Source organism: Candoia aspera, chromosome 4 (assembly GCF_035149785.1).
Source record: "Candoia aspera isolate rCanAsp1 chromosome 4, rCanAsp1.hap2, whole genome shotgun sequence".
In the NCBI taxonomy this organism is placed as follows: Eukaryota; Metazoa; Chordata; class Lepidosauria; order Squamata; family Boidae; genus Candoia; species Candoia aspera.
In genome coordinates this window covers 37,858,193-37,884,863 of record NC_086156.1, presented here as the reverse complement: position 1 = coordinate 37,884,863, position 26,671 = coordinate 37,858,193, and the positions used below count along the sequence as shown (strand labels likewise).

Below are 26,671 nucleotides of genomic sequence, written 5' to 3'. Positions count from 1 at the left end.
GAACAACCATGAGTGTACCTGTGCTCTATTTCAGAATAATACAACAGTATGATAAATCCATGAAGTTCATGAAGCTTATGCTATAATAGATGTATTAAAGGTATGGCTAGGGCTATTCTTCTGAAATTTGTATGAATACATTTTATTATGAAGTGGAATTATTTGGAAATTTGGAAAATGGTCAATAGGTAAGTTCAACTGCTATTAATTTAATTTTAAGAAAAAAGTCATTTTAAGTTCTTTTAAAATTAATTTTGGTACACTGTAAGTCCAACCAGCTTATTATAGTTGTATCCTACCTGCTCAGCAATGAAAGGAATTGATGTTAAATTACAGATTATCATCTTCTTAAGACACAAGAAGAGTATAGATAAAAGATATGAATTTGAGCCATACTAATAGTATAAATCAGGGAAGATGGGCGGTAATATAAATTTAATAAATACATAAATAAATAAAAACAATCTTCCCTAACCTGGTACTCTCTATAGGACCTGAAATATAACTTCCAAACTACCCAACTAGCATGGCCATTAACTTATTAGGAAGGCTGGTTTAAAGCAACTGGCAAAGACTGAATTAAACCTGAGATTTTATCTTACTAGGTTAAAAAAGCCATAAAATAGATGCTTGATTAAATTATCTGTTTGAATATATTATACATAGATACATACTATGCTTATATATAAGTATACACTATATTCTAGGCTTACTACATTTCCTGAATGTTTTACCTAGAAGAGCAGAGTGGTTCACTGGGGTCACACCTGCACTGAAAGTATGTCAAGGCTGTCAATTTACAGAAGTCAACAGTCCAAGGTTTAAAAAAAGAAAAAGAAAAAAAAGTCTCACATTATCTTATTGCTGTCTCCCAAGAGTTTTTGCTTCTTCTAAAATAACCCATAAAATACATTTAAGTCTCTTTGGTAAATGGTGTATAGTATTGTATGTAAAGAATTATTACTAGAACCAAGAAAAGTAACAATAGACATTTTTCTTATCCATCTCATATTTTCATGGCCAGGTAAGAACAGTAGTGGAAAAACAAACTTATCACTTTAATTTTAATGTTATTTATTCCACAAGCAAACTACTTGTGAATAATGCATATAAAAAATATATCAGTGTATTTATTTGAGATCTTGACTCTGAAGGCTCTGGTTTAATGAAATAGCCAGTTACTTTCAAAACCCTGATTTAATGCCAGCACCATTTCTCCTCCAAATTTCTACCTTTGTGAGCTGTAAACAAATTCAAATTTTGTACTTTTTGTTTTATCTTATCATCAGCAAACCTGTAGCAGAAAGAAAGAACAGGCAATATCTTTTCCAATAAATTAAGTGTAACCCCACTCCCCATGTTGAACAATTCCATTTTCCTACAGATGCTCTATCCCAACCAATGTTTTACTTAAAATAAGAAACTATAGAAGGATCCCAGTGATTTTCAGTACAGACAGTAAGAAATATGTGATTATAAAACAGAATTAAAGTCAAACTGGGGAGAGAGAAGTTAAGTTTAAATTACACCTTTTTGTTTTTCTTTCCATATTACTGAAACCATTTTAACACCTGAATTGATTTAATTTCCCAGAACATGGATTGAAGACACTGTGTTTTTCTTTGAATGCTAAGATTATTAACGATAGACTTCCGCTGAATTTTCAGTAGGTGCTATATTTTAAAAAGCTATTTATTAATGACTTAGGCTTTATGTGCAACTTTCTCTTTCCTTTCTATATTCTAACATTAAAATGACATATTTTTCTCCTATAATTATAAATGTTTTGTTCCCCTCTGTAGTACATATTGATTCAGTAACCAAGCATTTTACTTGAAAATCTGTGTGTGAATAAATAATTAGTATAATTAGTGTGAATAAATAGTTAGTAATAAAATACTAATCCTCTATGATAATATGGAGGATTAGTACATAATAAAACCAAAAGCAGCTTCACATATGACCACAGGCATTGTGTGTGTGTGTGTGTGTGTGTCAAAAAGATAGTGGGCTTTGCTCTTTTTTAATGCCCATCTTGAGTTTATTCATTCCTCCTTACATCAATCCTAGATAATTGAGTCTGTTGTTGAGCAACTAAGCCTGTTTGATTCCTGGTTCAGCTGTGGTGCAAGTGAAATCACAGTGAAAGTAGCTTCACTCTAAGAAAACAGCAGTTGTGGGCTGGGTGATTTCCCACTGGTGAGAATGTTTACCTGCTCCACTGCTTGCTCCTTAGTTCTCCCCACTTCTGTAATCTGATGAAGTCCTAGATGTTCTTCTTTCACTAGACTTTTTAACTGGACAAAGACCTAACCAGTCAGGTTTTTTTAAGGACCAAAAATTATAAAAGAAACAAGCCAAATATGAACTGAAGAAAAAAAGAAGGGTAAACCATTTGTATATTCCAGCTGGACAGCTGGAGGGAGTATTGGTGGTGTAAGCGATGTTTTTGGGGCGGTTTCCAGGTCAGATGCAGTGAGACTTATCCCAAATTGAAGGTTCTCACCAATGGGAACTTAGAGTTCGGGGTGTGAAAGTGGCATTTTGAAAGTGCCCTTAGAGTCTACTTTATTTTTCTTATCTCCCTTCCTCTCTCTCTCTCTCTCACACACACACACACATACACACAGAGACATTTTTATCTTATATCACTTGCATGCTACCCACTTTGCTAGATTCTGGGCAGCTCAGCAACAATGACACTTCAATAAAACCAGCAAAAAATATACGGCCATGTTGTCACCTAATCACTAAAAGCATAAAAGGGAAAATAGTAGACCCTATGTATTCCTTCAACATATTCTCCAAAGGCCCATTACAAAGAGGATGGTCTTCACCTGCTTTTGTAACGCCATTATGGACATTAAGAATAGACTAACAGTCATGGGTTTCTGTGGCATTTTGAACTGAGCTGCAAAAACAATATGAGCTGTGGATGTTAAATAGCTTCAGGATTAAATAATGCACTACTTAATGAAATAATACTTACCATTCTTTTTATAAAACATGATCTCTCCTTTGAATTCTATTTTTTCTTCCAGTGACTTTTCAATTTGGAGAATCATCTGTTCATTTGTTTCAGCACCATATAAAAATTTACAGCTGCAGCTCTTCTGCATGACTTCTGTTCGTGCAAATCCAGAAAGCTCACAGAAGCCATCGGAACAGTAAACTATAGGGAATCCCTTAGCCACCTGAGCATTGGCAAGAATGAAATTACTATCTGTAAAAAAACACAAAAGTACAATATTTATAAATGTGATCAGATTGTTCCATGCCCAGCATACTTTCCCCAGAGGATGTCCTCTAGATACTGTAGACCTCAAATCCCAATGGCACCAGGCAGAATATTCCATGGTCAGGGTTGAGGAAAAGTATCGGTCAAAACATCTGAAAGGTGCCTGGTTGTAGAAGGTTCAGTTTTATACTACCTCAAACACTTGATCACAATCGAGTAATACAGTAATTCCAAAGTATTTGTTAAGGAAATAGAGGCTTTGAATTATCTTAATGGACTTTTGGATAGGATCACAAACATAAATGGAAAACATTACAAGGTTCTTCTCATTTTATACGATACAGTGAATTTCTAAAGAAATGTCTCTTCATCAAGTTATAAATCAGAGGAAACAGAACAATCATTGACAAGCTTCCTGAGACATCTTGGTAGATGAAGATACAACTCCCTTTGTAGTAATGGAAAGGGAATAGATTATTACTATCGATGCACTTAATAAGAAACGGGGGAAAACTATTTAGTCAAGACTTCTTTCTGATGTCTCTGCTGAACCAATCAGTTTTGGCTACATCCAACAAAACTTGATTTTAATTTTTCTGAATGTTATTTTTATACCACTGAATCATACAACTGTGGTTTATAATAACAAGATATCAAACACATAAAACACAATTAAAAACCCTACATAATAGTAACAGTATAATAAAATAACTGAATAAACAATAAACAGATACAAAAACCAAGTGAACGTTCAAGCAACACTAACTTCCAAAAGTCCTTTGGAAAAGCCTTTCCAAATAGGTTTATGTAAAGATGCCAGGGTGATACCAAATGGACCTCTTGGGGAAGGCTGTTCCATTAAATGGGGACTGCCATTAAGAAACACCATCTCAAAGCAGCAACAGTTTTAACTCCTGTTTCTGGGGGGCATACAACATTCCCAGGTTGTTCTACTGAAGAAGAAAGCGGTTCAGGTAGGGGCATAAAGATCAAAACCTGCATTTTGAATTGTACCTGGAAACCTATCAGAAGCCCATGCAGTGTCCTTGGTATAGATTTCACATGGCTGTACTGGTTCTCACTCGCCAGCGTGTGGGTAGCTGCACTCTGCAGCAATTGCACCAACTGCAGTTTCTAAGTAGCGTTCAAAGGAAGTCCCCAGATAAAGTGCATTGCAATAATCTATCCCAGTGGGGTCAGTAATGTAATGTTACCTGGCACTTGGTGAGCTTTCACAAAACCAAACTGTGGATAATTGAAGGCAATATTGCTTGTTATCTACATGCCATAGTCACTGTCAATACCTTTGCATCAGTGTTTAAAGTAAATTCAAACAATAGCCTGCACAGTCAGTAGGATCTTAACTAGTTCTCTCTCTCTCTCTCTCTCTCTCTCTCTATATATATATATATATATAAATAAATAAATAAATAAATAAAATCACAGAAGAAGGTAGGAAAAATTACTTTAAAAGGTATTGTTATATACCTCCAGTAGTATTGGAGAAAAGAACAATGTATGTTCTATACCATCCAAATGGATACCCATCTGAACTGTTTCCATAGATTAAATACTATCTATTATTTCTTGGAAAAGTAAACTATATATAAGATAATTGATCATGCATAGTTTTTGGAAGTTCCATATTATATAAAAAGAGATTAATTGCTTCCTCAGTTACAATTGACTCAATATTACACAAACAAGAGTTAAAAGAAAGTTAATACATTGAGTTAGAATCATTATATACATTTACTTAGTGTGTCTTTAATAATAGAGGCAATATTGAATTGTTGTAGTCCTATGGGGGATCACGAATAAGCTAGTAATTTATCAGGTCTTTCATTTTTTCCCAATAGTTTTGCTTTACAAGATGAATAATCAATCTGAAGTGCATAAATGAAATTATACCAAATAAAAACTCTGTATAATACAGGTGCAGGTTGTCCTGCATATATACTCAAAAGCTCTTTAATTTTTTCCCCAACATTTTGCGATTATCCAGGAATAAACAAAAGTAGTTGGAATAGGGGAAAAATTGATTCTTTTTTTCCCCATGAAAACTGATCTTCTTAGCAGTGAAAGAAATGTTTAGAATAAGTGAATTATTTATTTGATAAAGACCATGTAAGCAGGTAATTTCATCCTGAAGATGTTTGCTGACTTTCAAAGCATTTGCCATATCTGTTGAAAGTTTTTTTATAAGAGCTTTAATGCTGTGTCATTCTTGTTTTATAGGATCAATCACAAGACCTTCCAGCTACACTTTTTTTCTAAAATTGAAAGTATCAGATCTTTGATTCAAATCCTCAAATCTCTGGTTTGACTTATCCACTAAAGCTTTTATTTGCATCACTTCAGTCATTCTAAAAGTTGTATATGATCAGAAAAAGTTTCAGAAAATGTAAATTCACCTGAAGTCAGCTGGTCTGCTATTGGATCAGCAGGCTACTCTCCTTTAAACATGATAGAAGACTTTTGTTTTCTCTGTCTTCTTTATTTGGACACATGGTAACTCAAACAGAAGACACTGCTGTTCAGTAATTTAGACAGAAAAACTTTTATGTTTATCAGTTGGTAACAAAGCAGTCAAAAGATGAGAATATTCCTACTTTGCATGGGAGTGATTAACATCTACTTCAACACATGCACTGGAAGTTTACTACATACAGAAGAGCTTGGTTCTAATTGAGACCAAAGGATCAAGGGTGGCATGTTTAAAATTATTTCCCCATTCTAAAATTTCAAATTGCTCCTGTTTATCCCTCTTTAAGCTTATGTTTTATTTTAAGATTTTCAGATATTATTGTTATTATTTTGGAATCTTTCTATTCTTCTAAAATCCAGTAATTTAGGATGCAAATTCTTCTACTGATAGGATTCACACACATGCACACACACACATGCACATTGTGCTATAGGTTCTTTACAAGTATATAAATTTATTGCTCCTTTAAAGCTAAACCCACTGTCCTCCTTCATTCTGAGGATATGTATACAAAAGCTGTTTCTGGAATTATTCACAATGTTTAAACAGGTTTCATCTGTTGAACATGCATCCACTAGCTATCTAATTCAAGTCATTGTTTGACTCTGCTAACCACTTCTTTACTTTCCTGAATGGAAAATGACTATTATTATCAGTTAGATAGCTTTTTATGTGCTGATTCTGCTGTCAAAACAAAAATCAGTTTCCATACTAGTACAATAATTAAAATCATATGCTTGCTGTATAAATGGATGACTGAGCCTCTGTATAAAAGCTAATGTACCTAAAAACCATCTGTAACGTTCAAATTAATTTATTCCTGAGTTTCTTCTTATTTTCTCAGTTAATTCAGTATGAATTACATGAAGCAGAAAGGAACATTGAATAGATTAAAAGGGATTCTAGGTCATGCTAATTAATTGTAAAAGGATTTCAATATCTTTTACAGCATAAAAATGCAAAAAGAATACAGGAATGGAATAAAAATTTGGCACCAGTTATATTAGTATAGATCTAGAATGTCTGCATAAATACTCTAGGATCAATGCATCTGACTAACCTCTAAAACTGCTAAATTTAAAAGCTATTTAATATGTATTTTTTTGTAATTCTCTTGCCATCATTATACAACCCCAATTCATAGGCATGCATACTTGCACACATAAGGTAAAGGTAAAGGTTTCCCTTGACGTAAAGTCCAGTCGAGTCCGACTCTAGGGGGCGGTGCTCATCTCCGTTTCTAAGCCTTGGAGCCGGCGTTGTCCATAGGACACTTCCGGGTCATGTGGCCAGCATGACTCACGGAACGCCGTTACTTGCACACATGGGAACATGTAAAAGAAATCATGTTCAGATCTGTGGCATGTACATATTCCACAAAAGGGAAAACTTCTTTAATATGGAGAATAATTAACATCAGTATCTAAGCTCAAAGGTCCAGAGTTTTTTTAACATCACACATACACAGGCATATGTTATAAAAAAAGAAAATGGCTTAGTTAATGTATATATTTTCTAGCCTCAAAAGAAATAAATTATCATTTTTTATTCTAGCACTCAGACCCACATATGATTTCCACTTCAAGGAAAGTTGAGAATTTTGCTAGATTCTTATAAAAGAAATTAAGAGAATCAAACTCTCATCCTTCTGCACTAGCCACAATCAAATGATTTGGCAATTTTCACATGGAGGAAACCATGTTTATTGATGACTGGTATTATTTATGATTTTATTGAATTTTAAGTTGCTTTTATTGTGAACCGCCCAGGGTCCCCCGTGCGGGGGAGATGGGCGGTCATAGAAATATGATAAATGAATAAATAAATAAATAAATAAATAAATGTTGCACCTCCTGCAATGTAGCTGATGAAAAAGGAGACGGTTGTCAGAAGAAAATGTGACAACACAAAGTCAAACTCTCTAAATATATGGGGACTAAAAGCCATCTTTTCAGAGCTAAGCACTTAGTCCTCATTTCACTTTTACCCACATCTGATTTTTTAATGATTATTCTCATTTATAAAGACATTGTGGAAGCTTGGTAGGTTATTATACAAAATGTACCAAATAATTTTTTTCACCCAACCTTACAGAGATCATGATGGGCACAATGAAGGAACTGAAATTTTATGAAATGAAATCTTAGTTATATAGTTGCGTTAACTTTGGTCTCTCTCTCTCTTTTTTTTTTGCCTTTGAGTCAGCCCTGACTCCTGGTGACTACACAAACAAGTCCATGCAAGTGGTTTGTCACAGCCTTCTTAGGGCTAACAGAGTGTGACTGGCTTCAATGCCTAAGCTGGACCAGAACTCAGATTTCCCAACTCCCAGGCCAGTGCCTTAACCACTAGACCAAACTGGCTCTCTTAACTTTGATTAGCAAATGTAATATATGGTGTTGCAAACAAAAACCTAAAATTTTCAAGATAAATCAGTTGGTCAGAATCCTACCTTAACGTAAGTTTTAGATTTGGGATATTTTTCTGGATAAAGCTTCAAATTGGACAATATATCTTCATTAATGATGATGTGACAATAGGGGAGAAAATTGGTGGCATGACAGGGCAATGGAGTTGCTGTTTTGCAGAAATATACACACAACCTATTTGCCTAAATGTAGCTGATGCTTCCTTATCATCAGAAGGCTCCAGAACTATGCTTCCTTGGTTCAATTGCAGCTTCATTCATTATGCATAGATGTGGCACACTTTGGACATTAAATAAACGATAATGTTGATAGCAATATAATTAAAACACTACTACCTACAAGACTTGGGAGAGAGGAATAAAATGTAAATAACAGGCCAGGTTCATTTGATCACGTGAAATGGCATTCATTGATCCAAAAAGCCAACCCTGCACCTGTGGGAAAATGCTAGAATGAAGAATTGATTAAACTCCTGACCTTGTTTACCATGATGCTAGCTCTCTTTCTAAATATGTAGAATGCATACATTAACACACTGATAAAAAGGTATATTATATAATCACATATTTTTATAGTAAATTTTATTAGGTTTCAAGAGAAGAATCAAAACTACAAAAAACAAAAAAATATGAAGAAAGAAAAAAACTAAAAAGTTCAGAAACACAAGTATTTTTTTTTCAAATTTACAAAAAGATGTGGCTTCTGACTTTTAACAGCAAGAATATACAAAAATTTCCATAATCAATCTCTTACTCTATATTAAACCAAAACACCACATTATTTCTATAAGTCATTCCACTTTAACACATAATAAAAATCACTAAGTACAGTTACTTCACCCCCTTATATTAATATATATATATATATATATATATATATATATATATATATATATAAACCTCCTAAACATCTTTCTCCCCTCCAAAATATAAAACATATTTAATTATTCCCTTCCTATCACTCTTCTATACATTTCTGACTACTATAATAAGAATCAAATTAAAAAGCACATAAGTTGTCTGCTATTATACTTAATAGTACAACAATTTTAATAATCCCAATCTCAATAAACCCCAAAACAAAGACAATTCAAAACAGTAATTCCATATCTTTAAAAGGGAATAACATCAATCAAACCCTTAAAGCAAACCAGATAAACATTCTTTAACTCTAATACAACAGTTTTAATAGTTTTAATCTTAATAAACCCAACTTTCTTCAACCCTTATCCCACTTCAAAATATACCAAAGCAGTTACATATCCCCACAATGTGCACAGAGCTTTCCTCTTGAAAGAATCAAACAGCCCAGCTGCTCCCTCAAAGATTCCAGGTTCTTTTCATGGCATTCCACCAGGAGATGGCTTGCAGATCACTCTCTTCCCTAGATTTCTCCAACTCCATTATCCAATCTTCATCCTGCATCTCGATAAAACTCCCAACCTCAGTCTTAAAAAAGACCTTTCTATCACTCTTAAATTCCTCAGTTTCATCTACTACATCCCCAACCTGATGGCACCTTTTAGATCTCATATTTTCCATGATGTCCTGGATATCTTGCATAAAAGCTTGATAGAAGTTAGAAGAAATCTGTTTAAAATCCTGGTGAGAGTCAGAAAGAATCTGTTTGAAATCCTCCATGTCTCACGCAGTAGATTATGGTGCCCCCTGGGAGCTTAACCAGCGAAAGTCAAAGATATGGAGGAGTTCCAATGTGTGTTTACATAAAGTGAGAGTGAGATAGCAGACAGTTCCCAAGTGTCATGTTCACTGTTCCAATGTTCCTGGTACATCGTAACGTTTCGCATGTCATTTCCCTGATACGTGTTTGATCTCGGGAGGGAGGAGGATTTCTCTTTGAGGAGTTGTTATCTGTTGGCTGCTGGGTTGGAATGTCTTGGCTGCTGGGTTGGAATGTGTTTGGGTTATCTCATGTGTTCAAGGTTGCTTTCCCAGGATGTGTGGAAAACGGTTAACAGCACCTGGGAGGGGGGTGGTTGCTATGGCTGGTAGGGGGGAGGGATTACGTTTGGAGCCGAGGGTTTTTAGTTTGTATTTGGCGCGCTTTTATTCATTCTCAGCTTTCTCTGTATTTGCATACTATTCTATCAATAAATCAGATATCATTAAGTATCTGCTTGTGAGTCTGAGTATATCAGGATAGGCAATCATTACACCAAGGGAAACTGAAAACCGAAAGCGGAAGGTTCAAATCAGCTGATTCAACATGTAGGAAAATGCTAATATCTTCAAATTTAAAACAAAAATACTAACAGGAAGTCAATTGTTTACTCTCAATCTTTGGAATTTCCTTTGGAAGGAAAACAAAATCCAAAACTTAAAAGATTTTTTTTTAAAAATGTAATCCCAAAAATAACATTAAGCACGAAGAGAACCAGCTTCTCCTCACTATAGAAAGCCTCTCTTGGGATACATACACTTTTTAAAAAAATACAAATTGGTGATTTAGAAATGGGGTGGTTGGTCTTAGTGTCCCTTTAAGGCTACAGCATGGCTTGGAAAGTGACGAAGTTCCTGCCTCCCAACTGGCTCTTACCAGTTAAATGCAAAATGCTGTTTGTGATCTTCTGGCTGCAAGCAGCCATCTGGAGCACAGATGGGGTGATTCCAGGTATTCTCCTTGATCTGGAGAATGTTTCTGGGCTTCAGGAAAACCTGCCGGAGCCCCCCCAAAATTACCACAATGTCAGCTCCACCCACTGAACCAGTGGGCACAGCCATTCAGTCTGCCATTCCCACTGGAAGCCATATAATCACATATTTTCAAAACATCTGTATGCACTAATGGAACTGTGAAATATATAGTCAGATGTATATTTTTTATCAAGATGTAATGGTAGATGTATAAGTTTATGTGTATGCATGTGTATACTGTGTGTGAACAATAGTTATATAGATACACACACACACACAACCTACAGGGCACTTTCAGAAGCAACAATGTGCCAGGATGTTTTGACAAGACAGTCTCTTATTGATTGGCAAACGTCCATCACTTCCAGACAGGTTTATTTATAAAGCAATATCAAGCTTCAGCTGAAGGACAAAGTGGTATTATTTCACATTTTTTTCAGTCATGTATTGGTTCGTATTGTTTTCTTAATCTATACTGTATGTCTGCCTGTCTGAATTACTTTAAATAGAGAAGAGGGATGTTTAAGCCACACCTGCAGTCTTTTCTATTGATCTTTATTCCTTAATTTCAATTGACATCCTCCTGTATAGATCTCACACACTCACATATACAAACATTCAGAAAAAAAATGCACATTAACTTTTATGGTGATTTCTCCTAAATTAGTCAGCATGCAGGATTCTTAATAAGGTTAGAAGTAAAAATATCAGTAGAACATTGTGGCATTCACAGGGGTCTCTGCTAGTGGCTAAAATGATGAAATACATTTCACTCTGTCATGATGCAAGCTTGCTGCTTTTGTATATGTACCATGACATTCCATCCACATATGAAAGGCATGGAGCTTGCATTGTGATGGCCAGGAGCAAGTGCAACAGGGGTCAAGGGTGCCCAAAATGCTGGTGCAACCGTGAATCAAAGCACCCCCCCTTTCTGCGTATGTTAACATTGCATGCACATAGAAAAAGGCAGGGCTTTGAACTGCAGATGTGCCTGCTATTTTGGGCCCCTTGGCTCCTACAGTATGTTGAGGACTTCCCTGTCAATGGCACAATGATTGTTCTATCATTTTGATGAAAGTATTGGATCCTGCTGATGACTCTGAGCATTTCAAAACATTATTTTACATTTGTAACAATCACACACATATACACACTATACTGTCAAATTCTAATAATTTGGGGGGGGGTAGATAAATTAACAACATCAACAACAACAAAAGAAGCACCTAGGAAGACCCGAAAAAGCATTTAAAACTTTGTTCCTTTCAAAGGAGGAATGGATGTGGATGGGAGCAAAATTCACTTGACATTACTATTTCATTGAGCAAAGGTGAAGACAGAAGGGAGCGACATAAGAAAGCTGTTGAGGAAGACAGCTGCTCTCAATCTGAGAAAAGATGGTAATCCTCTTTCTCCGATTGCTATTACTTTTCATCCAGCTTTGGAGAATGCAAATATTTCCCGCTATGCACAGTTCCACAGCTGTGTTGGGTCTGTATGCCAATATTTGAACAGAACAAATGTGAAGTTATTTGCAGCTGCATAGCTTGGAAGGTGCACATATTGAAAAGTGCTGTTAAACTGTTGGCCATGCATCCTCACTGATGACAAGTGTCAAACGGAGTGCAGGATCTTACGTACCATATCCTCACTCCAGATGGAAAGTGAACATGGGGAATGAAGGCTGCCAAACCAGTTTGGCAGGCTGAAGCCTCTCCCAATTATTCCAGTCATGGTAGGATAGAGAGTCATAAGAGATTGAGGTGACCTATAAATCTCATAAACAAACAAACAAACAACCATTGGGACAACATAACAAAGGAGGAAGAAATAGTGCAGTAAGGCCCTAGTTGTGGTACTGAGACATGCCATTCATATGCAGAGGACAATTATTTGAAAAGCTAATGAAGCATCATAACAAGTCAGATCATTTCAAAATAAATATTTTTTAAGATAGAAATGTTTTGTTTTATTTTTACTTGCAATTGAATGATGTAGCACATACTGCTAAGGGATATAATTTGAGATGTTCACTTTTCCGGAAGAATTTTCATTCAGTGCAATGAGACATTTCCAAGCTCATATAGATAGAATTGCATGGTAAAAACTAAACAATAAAACCCTCTTAAAATAGAAATTCTGTATTACTTAGGAAGTAGACCTTATTCATATCAGCAGAGTTCATTTCTTAAAGAAAAAAAAATCTGACTCTTTAATTCATCTGATTTATTTACAGAGAAATAGGATCATCAAGTGACTTTCTTACAAATGCAGTCCAGCATATAAGATCAGACTGATTGGCAGCTGTAAAAAATGCAATCATACAGTATTATAATTAAATACTGTGGCTCAGTTTCAGCCCTGAAACTGAGATTAGATTCATAATTTAAAATATTGACATAAGTGGAAACTTGATTGCAGCATAGGGAGGTCTTTTCAAATTTCACAGTAATGGGGAGGAGAGCCTTTGCTTCTCCAAATCTCCCCCATTTCTGGCAACTGAACTTTAAAACTTTTCTGTTAGCACCAATAGATGTTGCTCGAAAACCTAGCAAAGCAGGGGAAAGTTCATACCTTTTGGTCATGAGCTGATCTCTGACAATAGTGTTTCACTTCCTTTCAGGGAGGTATCAGAACAGAGGGGGAAGACCTATGAAAAAGGATGGGACATCTGCAAGGAAAGTCTGGTAACGTCATTACCTACTGTGGGCAGAACTCCATCAATGGCCCAGATCTTGGTTGGAAAAATCCAGATGACGACAAGTGGGCAGCAAAAAGATACAGAAAACTAACTCTTTCTGTTAAGTTATGGTCTAGTATTCAGTCCATCACCTATTGTTTGTGTACCCATCCAGCTAGAAACTTTGGTATCAACCTCCTTCCCTCTATCTCAATACACTTTCTCAAAGTTAGATATATCAGTTTCCACTCCACTGTCATGAGACTGTAAAGCAGTGTGTCTTAACCTTAGCAACTTTAAGATGTGTGAACATCAATTCCCAGAATTCCCCAGCCAGCTAAATGCTTCAGAATCCATGGGAGCGCATAACACTTGAATTCACATCTTGAAAGCAGCCTCAGCTTTTACCTAGATTTGTGTGGCTGCTTCAGAAATTGCTTATGGCTTTTTCCATATTGGAGACAACTTCCAAACCAGCCATATATGAGCCTGGAAAAGATGTGTCTGTTTTAGCCATTTGAAAAGAGATGCTTCATATCTGCTCTGGAGAATTCCGAAACATCTCTTTTGAAGGATTTGAATTGCCTTAATGTAACTAATGTGAGGAGGGACACTGAGATTCTTCAAGTGACACTAATAGTTTAACACTCTGGATTTCCCCTAATATAATATATGAAATCTTTTCTAGATTCTGTCTACTCTTGACATCTTGATGTTAACTCTCTAATTAGCTGCAGTACTTTGCCACTGAGAATCAATGAATGAACAAAGAGAAGTTATAACGATGCACTCAGCATTGCTAACAATTACTTTTAATAGCCTGAAGCCTATTACTAGCTTAACTATTTATGAGAAAACTTACAGCAGTTCCACACAGGTTTTTGCACCAGTCCAGAATCAGCACCACCTGTCCAATTTTGTGATGTCAGCTGTATTTGGGAGTTGAATCAATGTATTCCTCATTAAATCAACTCTTTAAAAGGCCATATCTTTTTTCAGTCGCATGCAGAGGCCTGAAAAAGTCTTGGGTATTAATTAGTAACAGGGGTGCATTTTTAAGTGCACACAGCCCTTGTCATAGTGTTATTCTCAGCATTTTGAGGATGACAGAAGCAGAGAGAAATGTAGGTTGGCTTCAAACTGTTTTTCAGGGATTATGGAATAGAATTTGTGATAGAATGAATGTTCTTTAAGATGGATACAAAAGATGTTTGATTTCAGGTTAGAAATTATCTCATGCTTTTTACCAAAACAAAGTGTGGTATCTTTGTAATAAATACTTTATTCATGCTCAGCCCTATTTTATCAGAAAAGCTCTGTTCTTCTTTAAATGCAAGTTGTATGTAAAGTATCATATTTCTGTTACAACTGTTAAGTAATTACACTGTTTTGTTCCAAAGTTGCTAACAGTTAGTAAATTGCAACACTGTTTTACAGTTGTTAATTGTAACACATTTACAAATTATAAATTGATGTACAATTTTCCCTTCTTTAGCAATAGATGGAGGATGCAATTTTTTAATACAGCTATTAAATATATTTCTCACAACTACATTGTGAGTGTACTGTAACAGTTGTTTTACAAATGGCAGCTGTGGCAATTTCCTTTAACTTTTATTTGTGGATAATAACTCTTTTACATCTAAGAATGTAGCATATTTGATGATACATATCTGACCCTGAACTTGTTTAAAACATTCTGAAATTTGATTTAATGTCAGTTTCCAAACTCTGAAACATAGCTTCCTTGCTAGTGATGTCAGTATTCTGCTATAGTACAGAAATTGATTAAAACTTTTAGTGCCCTTTTCTTACACCTATGTAGCTGAAGCTGTTTTTCTGCTACAAATCAAGTCATCAGAGAACACCTCTCTGCAGGTTCATCTAAACTCTGTTCATATTCATAGGATAAGATATTAAACCACAAAAGAAGGACAGATTTGCAAGATATGCAAGATATGCAGGATATGAACAATAAATAATACCGTTATTTAATATAATTATATGTATGTTTGTGTATGTATGTATGTATATATGTGTGTGTGTGTGTATAATAAAATGCAACACAGAGGATATCAAAACATAGGTAGGCAAGTAAGAATGCATTTGGTTACTTTAGAAAAATACGGTCCATTGCTGTGTTTCTGTACCACTTCTGAACCAACCTGTCAGGGTCAGTCTCACTTCGCAATAAGACACAGACTCACTTAATGGGTATTAAGGATTTCTGGTTTATTGGAATGATAGCTGACAGAACGAAAAACGGGAACGGTGGTGGTGGTGTGGAGGTGCCCCTTTTATACCCTCTTGTAGTGCCCCGGGCTCCTCCACCCTGCATTGTCCCGATCCCTCTTGATGGGACCCTTGACGGCTGCCTGGGCGTTTTCCCAGTGTCTCCCTTTGTCCCCCGGATTCGGTTGTGTCCTCCAGGGCACCAGGTGCGGCTTATCTCCGTTCCTCCGACGTCCTTCTTTTCAGCTGTCTATGGGTCCGTGGGCGTGGGTGCTTTCGGGTGCTTGTGTTAATCCCTGGTTTAATTATCTCCTTCCTCTATTTCTTAATGATCATGATCTACGTTGTGAGGCTCTTTGTGCCTTGCAACGAGGTCATGACACAACCTTTCCCATAAAATCTTTCCCTTTTACCCCCAGTCACCGTAGAGTTATCATGGGCAGAGTGAGGAAGGAATGAAAATACATGTCTTATGATGTCATAACGCAAATGCCATGTGTTATCCTGATGCAAGTATGTAATCATGGCATTTGCCTGATTACGTCATCATTTTGGTGTCACACCACTGCTTATAATACAACTTTGCCCAATGATGATACCCATCAACTATGATCTTCAACTACCAGCTGGCTGGGGAATTTTTGCATTAGGCCACTTGTATAGAGGGTACCAAAATGAAAAAAGTTTGGTTTAATAAGTATCTGCTAGAACTTCACTATCACTCTTATAAAAATATAATTTTAGGCACTTATGTAGGTGGATTTCCTTTAGGGCCAATAGGTGGGGAAAGGGTCATGATGTCACGATCCTGACAAAAGCTGCTTTTCCTCCAAGAGTACATTAAGAGAGGGTATCCTGAAACTTCATACTAGCGTAATTATTTGGGGTAATAATAGATTTGTGTGGGAATTGTTTTTTTCCACAGTTGCAACTAGGATGGAAAGAGTGAAACATTTCTGTCAATTTCCAGCTCAACACTTTCTACCTCCTTAGATTTTCTATTTCTTTCCCCCTAAGTCATATACACATGCGCACGCACACTCACACACACTTAGACCTGCTCCTAAATGTCAATGCATACTTCACTCACACCATTCTAATAACACAAGATTCATGTCAATCTGAAAAAGGGATAGATACGCATAGGTGCACACCAAAGTCACATGTATGGGTCTCAATACAGTGTTCATACTTTGGATTGCCATGAGATGAGTCCTATGCATATTTACATATTTACATATTTACATATTTTAATTATTCAATTATTCAATTATTCAAATTTAATTATTTATTTAAGTTTATTTGCAATAAAATGCAAACACAAAACTTAAAAGTATATAATAAGCCAGGTATAACACAATTTGCATTGAAAAGCAGATACCATCCAGCTTCTTCAAGCATGCTAAGAATTTGGCAACTGTTTTAGTAATTGACTATGTTTGGTCTTGAAGGAGGAAGTCTGAAACTTCTTTGTCAGAGAGACAACTAAGATTTCTGACAATTGGGTTTATGAGTGCCAGATGTGTTGAGTCATACAGTGGATGGTTTAACAATGCATGAGATGTTGATTCAGCCTCTGTGTCTGAACATAGATAAATACTATTATTATATGAACAATGAGTCTATCTTGCTATAATGGGTAGTACATCAACTTTAGCCAAGATAAAAAACATCCTGACGAGCATCTAAGATGTTATAAAAGTATCTAGGGACTATTGGTGGGTGGGAGGTGGAGCTGTAATTGTACACAATGGAAGTGAGTAACTTTTTAGCAGGCCATTTGAAAGTTTAAGTCCCAAATCCTCTGCTTACGTTCAGCCAAGGACTTATCTGAGGTGAGAAATTATATAGCTAGGAATAAAAAAGGCACAATAAGCCAACTGAGAGTTATGGAGAATAAGAGATGTAGCAGGGATAATCGAGTAGAATAAGATGGAGCAGGGATACAAGCTAGAGAATTTGTTTCAACCAAAATCTTGGGGGTGGGCCCCAAGAGTGATGCAACCCCGCTCTAACTGAGTAAGGGCATTTGAGATTGATCAAGGAATGTGGAGTATAGCTTTTAGAAACTTAGACTTAATTTTGGATACTTCCTTAAAAACGAATAGCCAGACACCATATAGCAGCAAGTCCAAAACCTTATCTTTATATATTTTAATTGCTGCATGGATGCAGGTATTGCCATAATGACTCACATATTTAAGGATGGAGGCTTTGAGGGCTGTTATAGAAAACATGCTCAATTAATTATTCCAGTAGGTGGATAATGGAAGTGGATGCCTAGATGTTTAAAGATCTTCACCTGGTTAACAGGTCTTTTATTAATTCCCCATCTAACAGAGAACTTTAAAAGTTTTCTAGTTAATTCCAAGAGATTCCTAGAGTTAACAGATTGCAGATGCAGTTAGGAATCTACAAAGGCCCATCTACAAAGGCTCAATAACCCCACCATTGCATTAAGAATAATGGAGATAGGTCAATGGACAAGAGTTGGAGGGTTAGCTTAGCAAGCAAGGGCTAAGGGCTAATAATGTCATTATTATAGAAATTAAACAATAAAGGGGCAAAAACCAGTCCTGTTTTTTAAAGAATGTTAGACCATTGTTACCAGTACCTCTAATTTGTGGTGGTAGTATTTTGGTGTGGTAATATTATCAGCCTGAGAAGGTGATGATCAATAGATGTTGCAGCTAATTTTCCCAAGTATCTTATGAGGAATAGAATCAAAGGCAGCTTTAAATCAATAAAGGCAACATAAAGGTCACCTTTAGGATGGCTAGAATACTTCTCAGCTAAATGATACAAAATTGCACATTGATCCAAGTGGAATATCTTGTCTGTTCCAGATCCAAGTGTTCCTTGGTACATCTAGTCTGAAAGTTTATGATGGAGAAATCTAGTGTAAAAGTTACTGTTTATTTACAAAATACTGATTGGGGATCAGTTCTCTCACCTTTCTGGTACATTGGAAGAGTGATCAAGTTAAGTCACTTTTTAGGAAGAGAGAGGGAATTGTTAACAGCAGTAAAACAAGGGGGATAGCAACAGAGCCCACCAGTCAGGATTTATTTTTAATAATTCTGGCAAAATTATATTTATACCTGAGGTTTAATTATTTTTCAACTGAGAAATTAGGTTTTGATTTTTGTTTGAGAAACTGAATACCAGTTGGGAAAGAGATCAGGTAATAGGGGCCAAGAGAGAAGCATTGAATACATCATGGAAATATATGCTCCAGAACTCAATAGAGGTTAAATTACTAGTGCTGGAATTATGTTTAACTGAGGGTCAAAAGACAAGATGCCAAAATAGACAATAATCTTTATTTGTCACTACTTGTTGGAGCCTTGCCCAATTCACTACTGAGTAACTTTTCTTTTTCTTCCTCAAAGGTTTTAATGAGTGGAAGATTTCAGGGAAGGACAAATTGTTATACAATTGGGAATTTCTGTAGGCTGAAATTAGCATGGCATAGCATAGGACACAATCTTTAGTAAACCAATGTTTGGAATGCTTATTAGGATTATGGTAAAAAGGTATGTGGTTAGAATTTAAACAGTCCTGTAGAGACCTAGTAATTTTCTGGAAAATGGTAAAATTTTCATGAGTATTGTAGGTTATGCCAATAATTGGTTTCAAATGGTTGTCCTATGATGATTCAAAGAATTAGAAAGCAGTGGCTAACAATTTTTTTTGGATGGGACTGGCTGATAGTATCTGTCGGTTGAAGGATAAGCCTGAATTTGTGGAGGTTGCCTACACTCAATAGCATTCCTCTACCCCACAGAAAAGAGCTTATTAGTGGGAAGATGGTCCTTATCAGGATGAAAAACAATACTGAGACTGACACAATGGGGACAAAATTATTAGAGATTAACATATAATCTGAAACAGAGGCCCCTCTAATGCCCCCAAAGGTAGGTTCTCCCTCTATATCACCTGGAGTAGATCCATTTAGAACCTGCAGACCAAATTTCACCACCAGTTGGAACAATGTCCACCCTCCCTACCCCTCTACTTTTATGTTTAGATTTTTAAGGGCCCAGCATGGAGACATGAGATATTATGGTGCTGGAGACTCATAACTGAGTCCCATCCTAGCTTTAAAATTGCTTGCAACTTTCAGGATTGATCATGAAATCAAAACAGCCAGTTTTCACACACACACATCTGTTTGCACATAAATCTATGTCCCATCAGAAAGAAGGTGATCATGTGACAAGAATAGATGATGGTCAATGTATGGGATGGAGTCTAGAACCTTCAGCATTCTGGAGAGTCCCTTCAAATTTGATATCCATATCCATTGGTACTAGGTAATGAAATTGGGATTGTGATACATGTAACTTGAGAAACTCAGGATCAAATCTCCATGGAATTATGAAACCTGCTTGTTAATTTAAGGTGATCACTACTCCTCAGACTACTTAAACTATCTCAGGAAGTTGATCTGAGGATAAATGGAAGGAAGAAGAAACATCTATGCTGCTTTGAACTCAAGGAAAGATGGAATATATGTGCAATCATTAAAAAAATATTCCTTAAGCATGTCTACTTGGATGTAAATGCCAGTAGGTTTAATAGGATTTACTCAAAGTACGTACTTTTTTCCAAAACAGGAATTAACTGCAAAAATGGATTATGTTTAAAGATGTGTATGAGTCTATGTGCATCTTTGTTTGAATGTATCTCTCTGATAACTTATTTAATTGTTTCAATTAAAGCTTGCAATTTTAAAGTCAAAGTTATCCAATCACATTTTTGTTGAATGTACCATTAATTTCTGAGAGTCTATATGCATAAGATTCAACTATATTTAAAAATAAATGAGTCAAGAACATGTAGCTGTCTAGCTCTTACCTATCATCATGCTTTGAGTTATTAAAATAATCTCTATTATTGGTCCTAAAATATCCTTGAATTTATGCAAAATAGAAGCATATAAAACTGTAAGCCTATCCTTTCCCCTTTTTATTTTTTAATGAATGCAGAATCCATCACTGTAATTTCTAAAATTGATTTAATTGGCCATCTTTCCTCAGCTGAACATCAACTGTTTTATTTAAATGCATAAACATGCTCAAAACATGGGAGTCATTTATGGATGCAAAATACAATATTTTTGGTGTGACTATTTTAAGATGCAAATGTTTAATGACTGAAATCTAATGAGAAGCCATTTAAAAAACTTTCCTAGAGTGTGTGTGCTTTCTCCTTTCTCCTTTCAATTCCTAATCTTGGTAATTGTGGCAGAAAAGGGATGGGATAGAAAAATCACGCTTATGGGTTGCAAATTATACTAGTGTCATAGTTTGTGTGTATACAATTCTGCAAGAGAAACAATAGAATACAAAAATGGCCTTGACCATTCACTTTTTAAAGCAAGAGGATAGAAAGAATGGGAAGAAAGATTTTATAGAATTAAATGTCCTGTGACTAAGGAATATAATTTGCAAAAGGCATTTTGCAGTGGCTTGATTGACTTCTGATTTCCTGCTGGCTTCCCCATTAACTTTGCTTGTGGGAAGCCAGCAGGGAAAGTCACAGACTGCAATCACATGACTGCAGGACACTGTGATGGTCAGAAATCTAGGCTGGTTGCCAAGCACCTGGACTGCAATCACATGACCCCGGGGGCACTGCGATGACTGGAACTTTGAGGACCGGTTGTAAGTACCACTTGTTCAGTACTGTCACAAGTTTGAACGGTTGCTGAATGAGGATCACTTGTAATTATAAATTAATGCAATATGAAATGTCCATTTTTTATTATCATCAGCTTTGTCATTACAAAGCACTGGAAAGTCAAAGTATGTATGTTTTTATATCAATGGTATTTAAAATTGTGTGAAACAGTAACAGCACTGACATTTAAAATTCTCCACAAAACAGGACAAATCCAGCTATATAATAAATAATACATATAAATATTGAATATACTAATCTGTATGTCTCCTTAAGACCACATGTTTGAGCGTATTTCCAAATAATGCATTTTCTATTTGTACTGTTGCCATTGTTGTTGTTGTTATTTTGTTTTTTTCTTTCATTTCACAAAAAGTATCTTTTTAAAAAGGAAAAATCTGCAAATATATCAGCAAATACTACTCCCTGTAACTTCTGTTTGTGGAACAGCTATTTCCAACTTACAGGAATGAGAGAAAAGTTGTTCCTCCATATGCAGGGAATCATATGGCTGCTACCCTGATGATGTTCAAAGTGGTGTGGAAAACTAGGCTATGCTCCCAAGTCATGTGGTTGGGTGGATTATTGAGGTAGTCATTGGTTATGGATTGTTTTGTCTGAATGTCTGACTTTTTGCTTCTTTGCTATAGTTCCTGCTGTAGTTTTTTTTTTTTGTCATAAAAGAGCACAACTTTTTTGTTCAGAGAATTGAAACATAGATCATTGCCCCAAAGTTCCTACAGTTATTATATTAGAATTCCACCTTTCAGAAATTAGATTATTTTCTTTATTTTTATAAGGATTTTATTAGATTTAAAGCAAAGATAAAAACTACAAAAAAGGAAAAAAACTACAAAAAGAAAAAACTGAAAAGGTGTGAAAACACAAGACAAAAAGAATTTTAAAGATTACATAAAGAGGTGACTTCCAACTTTTAACAGCAAGAATATACAGCAATTTCCATAAACAATCCCTTACTCTATATCACACCAACATCACATTTCTATAAATCATTCCATTAGCACATTATAAAAATGTCACTAAGTACAATTGCTCCTTCCCCTTATATTAAAAGAAAAAGAAATATATAAACCTCCTAAACAACTTCCCCCCCAAAAACATTTATTTAATTATTTCCTTCCTACTACTATTCTATACATTTCTGTCCACTATAATAAAGATCAGACTAAAAACATGTAAATTGTCTGCTCTTATAATCAATAATGCTGCAATTAAAACAATCTTAATTCTATTAAACCTGAAACCAAGCATTTATTGTTTATACCTTATTAATCTTAATCCAAGTCATTAAAAAAGAGTATGAAGTCAAACAAGCCTTAAAAGCAATCCAAATAAACATTCTTAAATCCTTACCCCCACTTCAAAATAAACCAGAGCATTCACATATCTCCACATTACACACAACACATTTTTCATAAAAAAAAATCAAACAGTCCAACTGCCCCACTTAAAAACTCCAACTTCTCAGCGGAAAACCTCCCATAGAAAAAGCCTCTTCCTTCCAATGACTTTCAATCAGAAAAACAATTCCATTTATGGTTTGCAATTCAAACTGTCCCTTTAATTCCTTCAGTTCCACAATCTGGTTGTTGTCAGCAAAAGCCTCAATCTCAATGTTAGTAGAAACATTTCTATTGTTGTTGAGCTGCTCAACCTCTTCCATGACATCCCCAGCCAGATGACACATTTTAAAGCTGTTTTCTATAATGTCCTGAATACCTTGCATAATAGCTTGACAGGAATTGAAAAAAAATCTGTTTAAAAATCTGTTTAAGCTCACAGTGGAACTCTAAGTCTGCTTGAAATCCTCCATGTTTCAGGCAGTGGATTATGGCAGCCCCTAGGTACTCGACTAGCAAAAATAGGAGTTAATGGAAAATGTCCGAAAGATGTTGACACCAGTGAAAGCATGCCAATGGGCATCTCCCAGAGAAAGTGGCAACAGAAAGCTGAAGATTCAAAACAGCAGATCCAACGTGTAGGAAAATATTAAATTCTTCAAATTCAGTACAGAAATAATAGCAGGGAGGCAATTATTTATTCTCAATCCTCCTTAGTAGTTGGATGGGAAACAAGCCAAAACTTAAAAAAAAAATTAAAAAATTAATCCCAAAAATAATGATAAGCACCAGGAGAGATTGCTTCTCCTTGTTGTAGAAAGCCTCTCTTACATAAACTTTAAAATATATATATAAATTGAGTGATTTAGAAATGGGGTGGCCAATCTTAGTGTCCCTTTAAGGCTACAGCATGGCTTGGAAATGGTGACGTCCCAGCCTCCCAACGTCTCTTACCAGATTAACATGAACGCTGTTTGCAATCCTCTGGCTGCAAGGCGCCATTCTGGAGGACAGATGGGATGATTCTGAGTGATTTCTAGCCATGAAAATGCTCCAGGGCTTCAGGGAAAACCTGCCTGAGCCCACAAAAAAACTGTGTGTTGTCAGGTCTGCCTGTGGAGCCCGCGAGCACAGCTGTTCAGATCACCATATTCCCACCGGAAGTCAGAAATTAGATTATTTTCTTCAGATCTCTACTCCCTAGATTCATGTGGCCTTCCCCTAACATGTTTCTACCATACCACATACGCTGCATTCATTTGCTCAGAATGGCAACCTCTAGCAATATGGTCTTCAGTCCCCCAAATTCTCAATTATAGTGGCTGGAAAATTATGAGAGTTGAAGTCAGGTCCACAACTAGGGACTGTGTCACCCAGGGCAAACATGGATTCCATGCCCATTTTGCCCCCCCCCCTCATTTTGGCGCCCCCTCAGTGCAGCACCCAGAGCACATGCCCCGCTTGCCCTCCCCCCCAGTTGTGGCCCTGGTTGAAGTCCACACAATGAAGGGTGATCAAGTTGGGGAATGTTGCCATAAGAAAATCAAATTGGGGAATGTTACCATAAGAAAAGGTATCTTTTTATCCTCTTCTTTGTGTGCTGTAGTATTAAACCAAAATTGTAGGAGGAATTTGTTAGAGATACCCAGAATTTTAAGCCATGACTTGTTTTGATCTTGTATGTATGTGCCTTCAAGTCAGTATTGACTCCTGGCACCTGCCTGGGCAAGTTCCTGCAATCCTTTGGCAAGATTTCAGAAGTGGTTTGCCACTGCCTGCTTTCTAGGGCTGAGAGAGAGTGACTGGCCCAAGGTTAGCCAGCTGGTTTTGTGCTGAAGGTGGAACTAGAAGTCAGAGTCCACCAGTCTCTAGCCTGATGCCTTAACCATTACACCAAACTGGCTCTTTTAATCTTAATTATCAATAAAGCCACATTGGCTGTTTATACAACATGCTAAGCCCAAACCAAGAAATACATTATGACTTGGCACATTATGTGAATCCAGCAATGGTATAGACTTCCTAGGCAGGATAGTTTTGAGTTTTAATACAACTACAGAGATAGGAATAGACAGGAAATCACTGTTAGAAAAGAGGCCAACCAAAGTCTTTCTTCAAACTTTTATCAACATTAAAGGAAGCCATGGGGGCTTGAAGATTCTCAACTCTTTCATGAGTTATATGCTGACTCATAATGAGAGGTCATCCTTAACATTCAAACAAGCCCAGGACAATTTTACATCCTTGGACTCCAATCAACAGCAAAGTAACATTTCTTGCTGTCTCTATTGTTCAGTAGTGGGTGCAGAAAACTTGGCATTTAATGGGGCTAAAAAGCACTATTTCCACTGTGTTGTTTTTCAGGGAAACAAGTCAACATGTGTGGGACTCCTGTTGGGAGGAGATTGACTGCCCTCAGCAGGAGACGGACAGAAAGCATTCTTCAGGATGAGGCAGGGAAACACTCTTTTTAATCAAAGCAGTTATCCAAAGAATCAATAATAGGTCAACAAACCAACCCAGAAATAAGCTAGGACTTGTTCAAATAAAACTGAAAACCTTTCCTATCTAGATCGGGTTAACTCTTTTCTGTCATGCAACATATGCAAGATGTTGCTTCCATACCTCTCCCCATAAAGGAGTTATAAAGAACCTCCTCTCATACCTATTTTCTTGCAAAACATTCACTGTTCTTCACCTGGGGCCACTTCCCCAATTGCCTTTTTGTTATGCTGGAGTTACCATTTAAATTTTTCACCATTCCAAGCTAATATTCCTCCCTGAAGATGCTGAACTACTAATCACAAAATCTGTCATTTGAGTTCCACTTCTGCCTTGGAATCTTGATGAAATTTAAGTAAGCCGTTATTACGTACTCTCCCACCTACAATCTGAGGGTGATAATATTACTCTTTAACTGGTTGGATCACATTTAATTACCTAATTAATAGTGATCTAACTTGTCAGGTCAAGATTTTTTTCAAACAGGTACTTACAGCAGTGGTAGGGAAGCTCTAGCTCTCTTGACCAAGTCTATCAGGTTCAAGGGAAACAAGAGACCCCACCAAAGGTTCATTTTGTGGTGCTTCTTTAGGGCACAGGGTATTCGGTGGAGTACCCCCACAGGAAGCAATTTACTTCCTGTGAGAGGCTTACTACGGGATCTGATGAGCTGGGTTGCTACTTGTTTCATTATGGGAATTATTCACTGTCTAGACTAAAGAATGTTCATGGGACAAAGTTTATCTGAAAGCAACAGGTAACATTTACTTCTTCAGAGACACTGTAACAAAAGGGATGAAAAACACTAAAAACATTGAGATAATTCAAAGAATTGCTATAAGAAGTCTTTAATATCACATTTTATACATAAATCAAAAGCTTTTAAGTTTTCAGCCTAATCCTACACCAATTTGCATATGCTGTAGGTCTTATCCAAATGAGCACCGACATGGAGCTTGGAGGGGAGAAGCTACCACATTTCTCTGTTTCTTTTCTTCTGTGTCTGTCCTAACAGCCAGAAACCACACTGAAACAAGGAATAGGTCTCTAGTGTTTATTACTGCTACATTAGACAGAAAATCCTAACAAACTGAAGAAGCGTGGGAAAAACCCAGACAGACAAACCCCAGAAGTCAAGGCAGGTCTGTTCTGTGTCTCTTTGAATGGCTGCTTAACTCCTCACTACTACGCATGCGTTTTCCCCCCTGGATAGGGGCCCCCTCCTGCTCACCATCAGTACTCATGACATCACCCTCCCCTCCAGATTCACATTCCATTTCAGCCCCCTCCCTTCCAGAGGTCTCATGGGAGTCCATTTCCCCCTCCAAGCTCCCATGGGAACTGGGCAACAATGGAAATTCTTCAAAGGAAAACTCCTCCAAGGACGAATCAGTGCTGC

At 36.4% G+C, this 26,671-nt stretch overlaps 1 protein-coding gene across 1 annotated transcript in view; it reads right to left on the bottom strand.

Annotated features, from left to right (window-relative positions):
* The window catches only part of KCNH8 (potassium voltage-gated channel subfamily H member 8), a 190,078-nt gene that overhangs the window by 97,114 nt on the left and 66,293 nt on the right, over window positions 1–26,671 (bottom strand). The window contains exon 2 of the mRNA XM_063303872.1: window positions 2,990–3,223. Within this exon, the coding sequence (XP_063159942.1) occupies window positions 2,990–3,223 (234 nt within the window). The remainder of the gene's footprint in view (window positions 1–2,989; window positions 3,224–26,671) is intronic.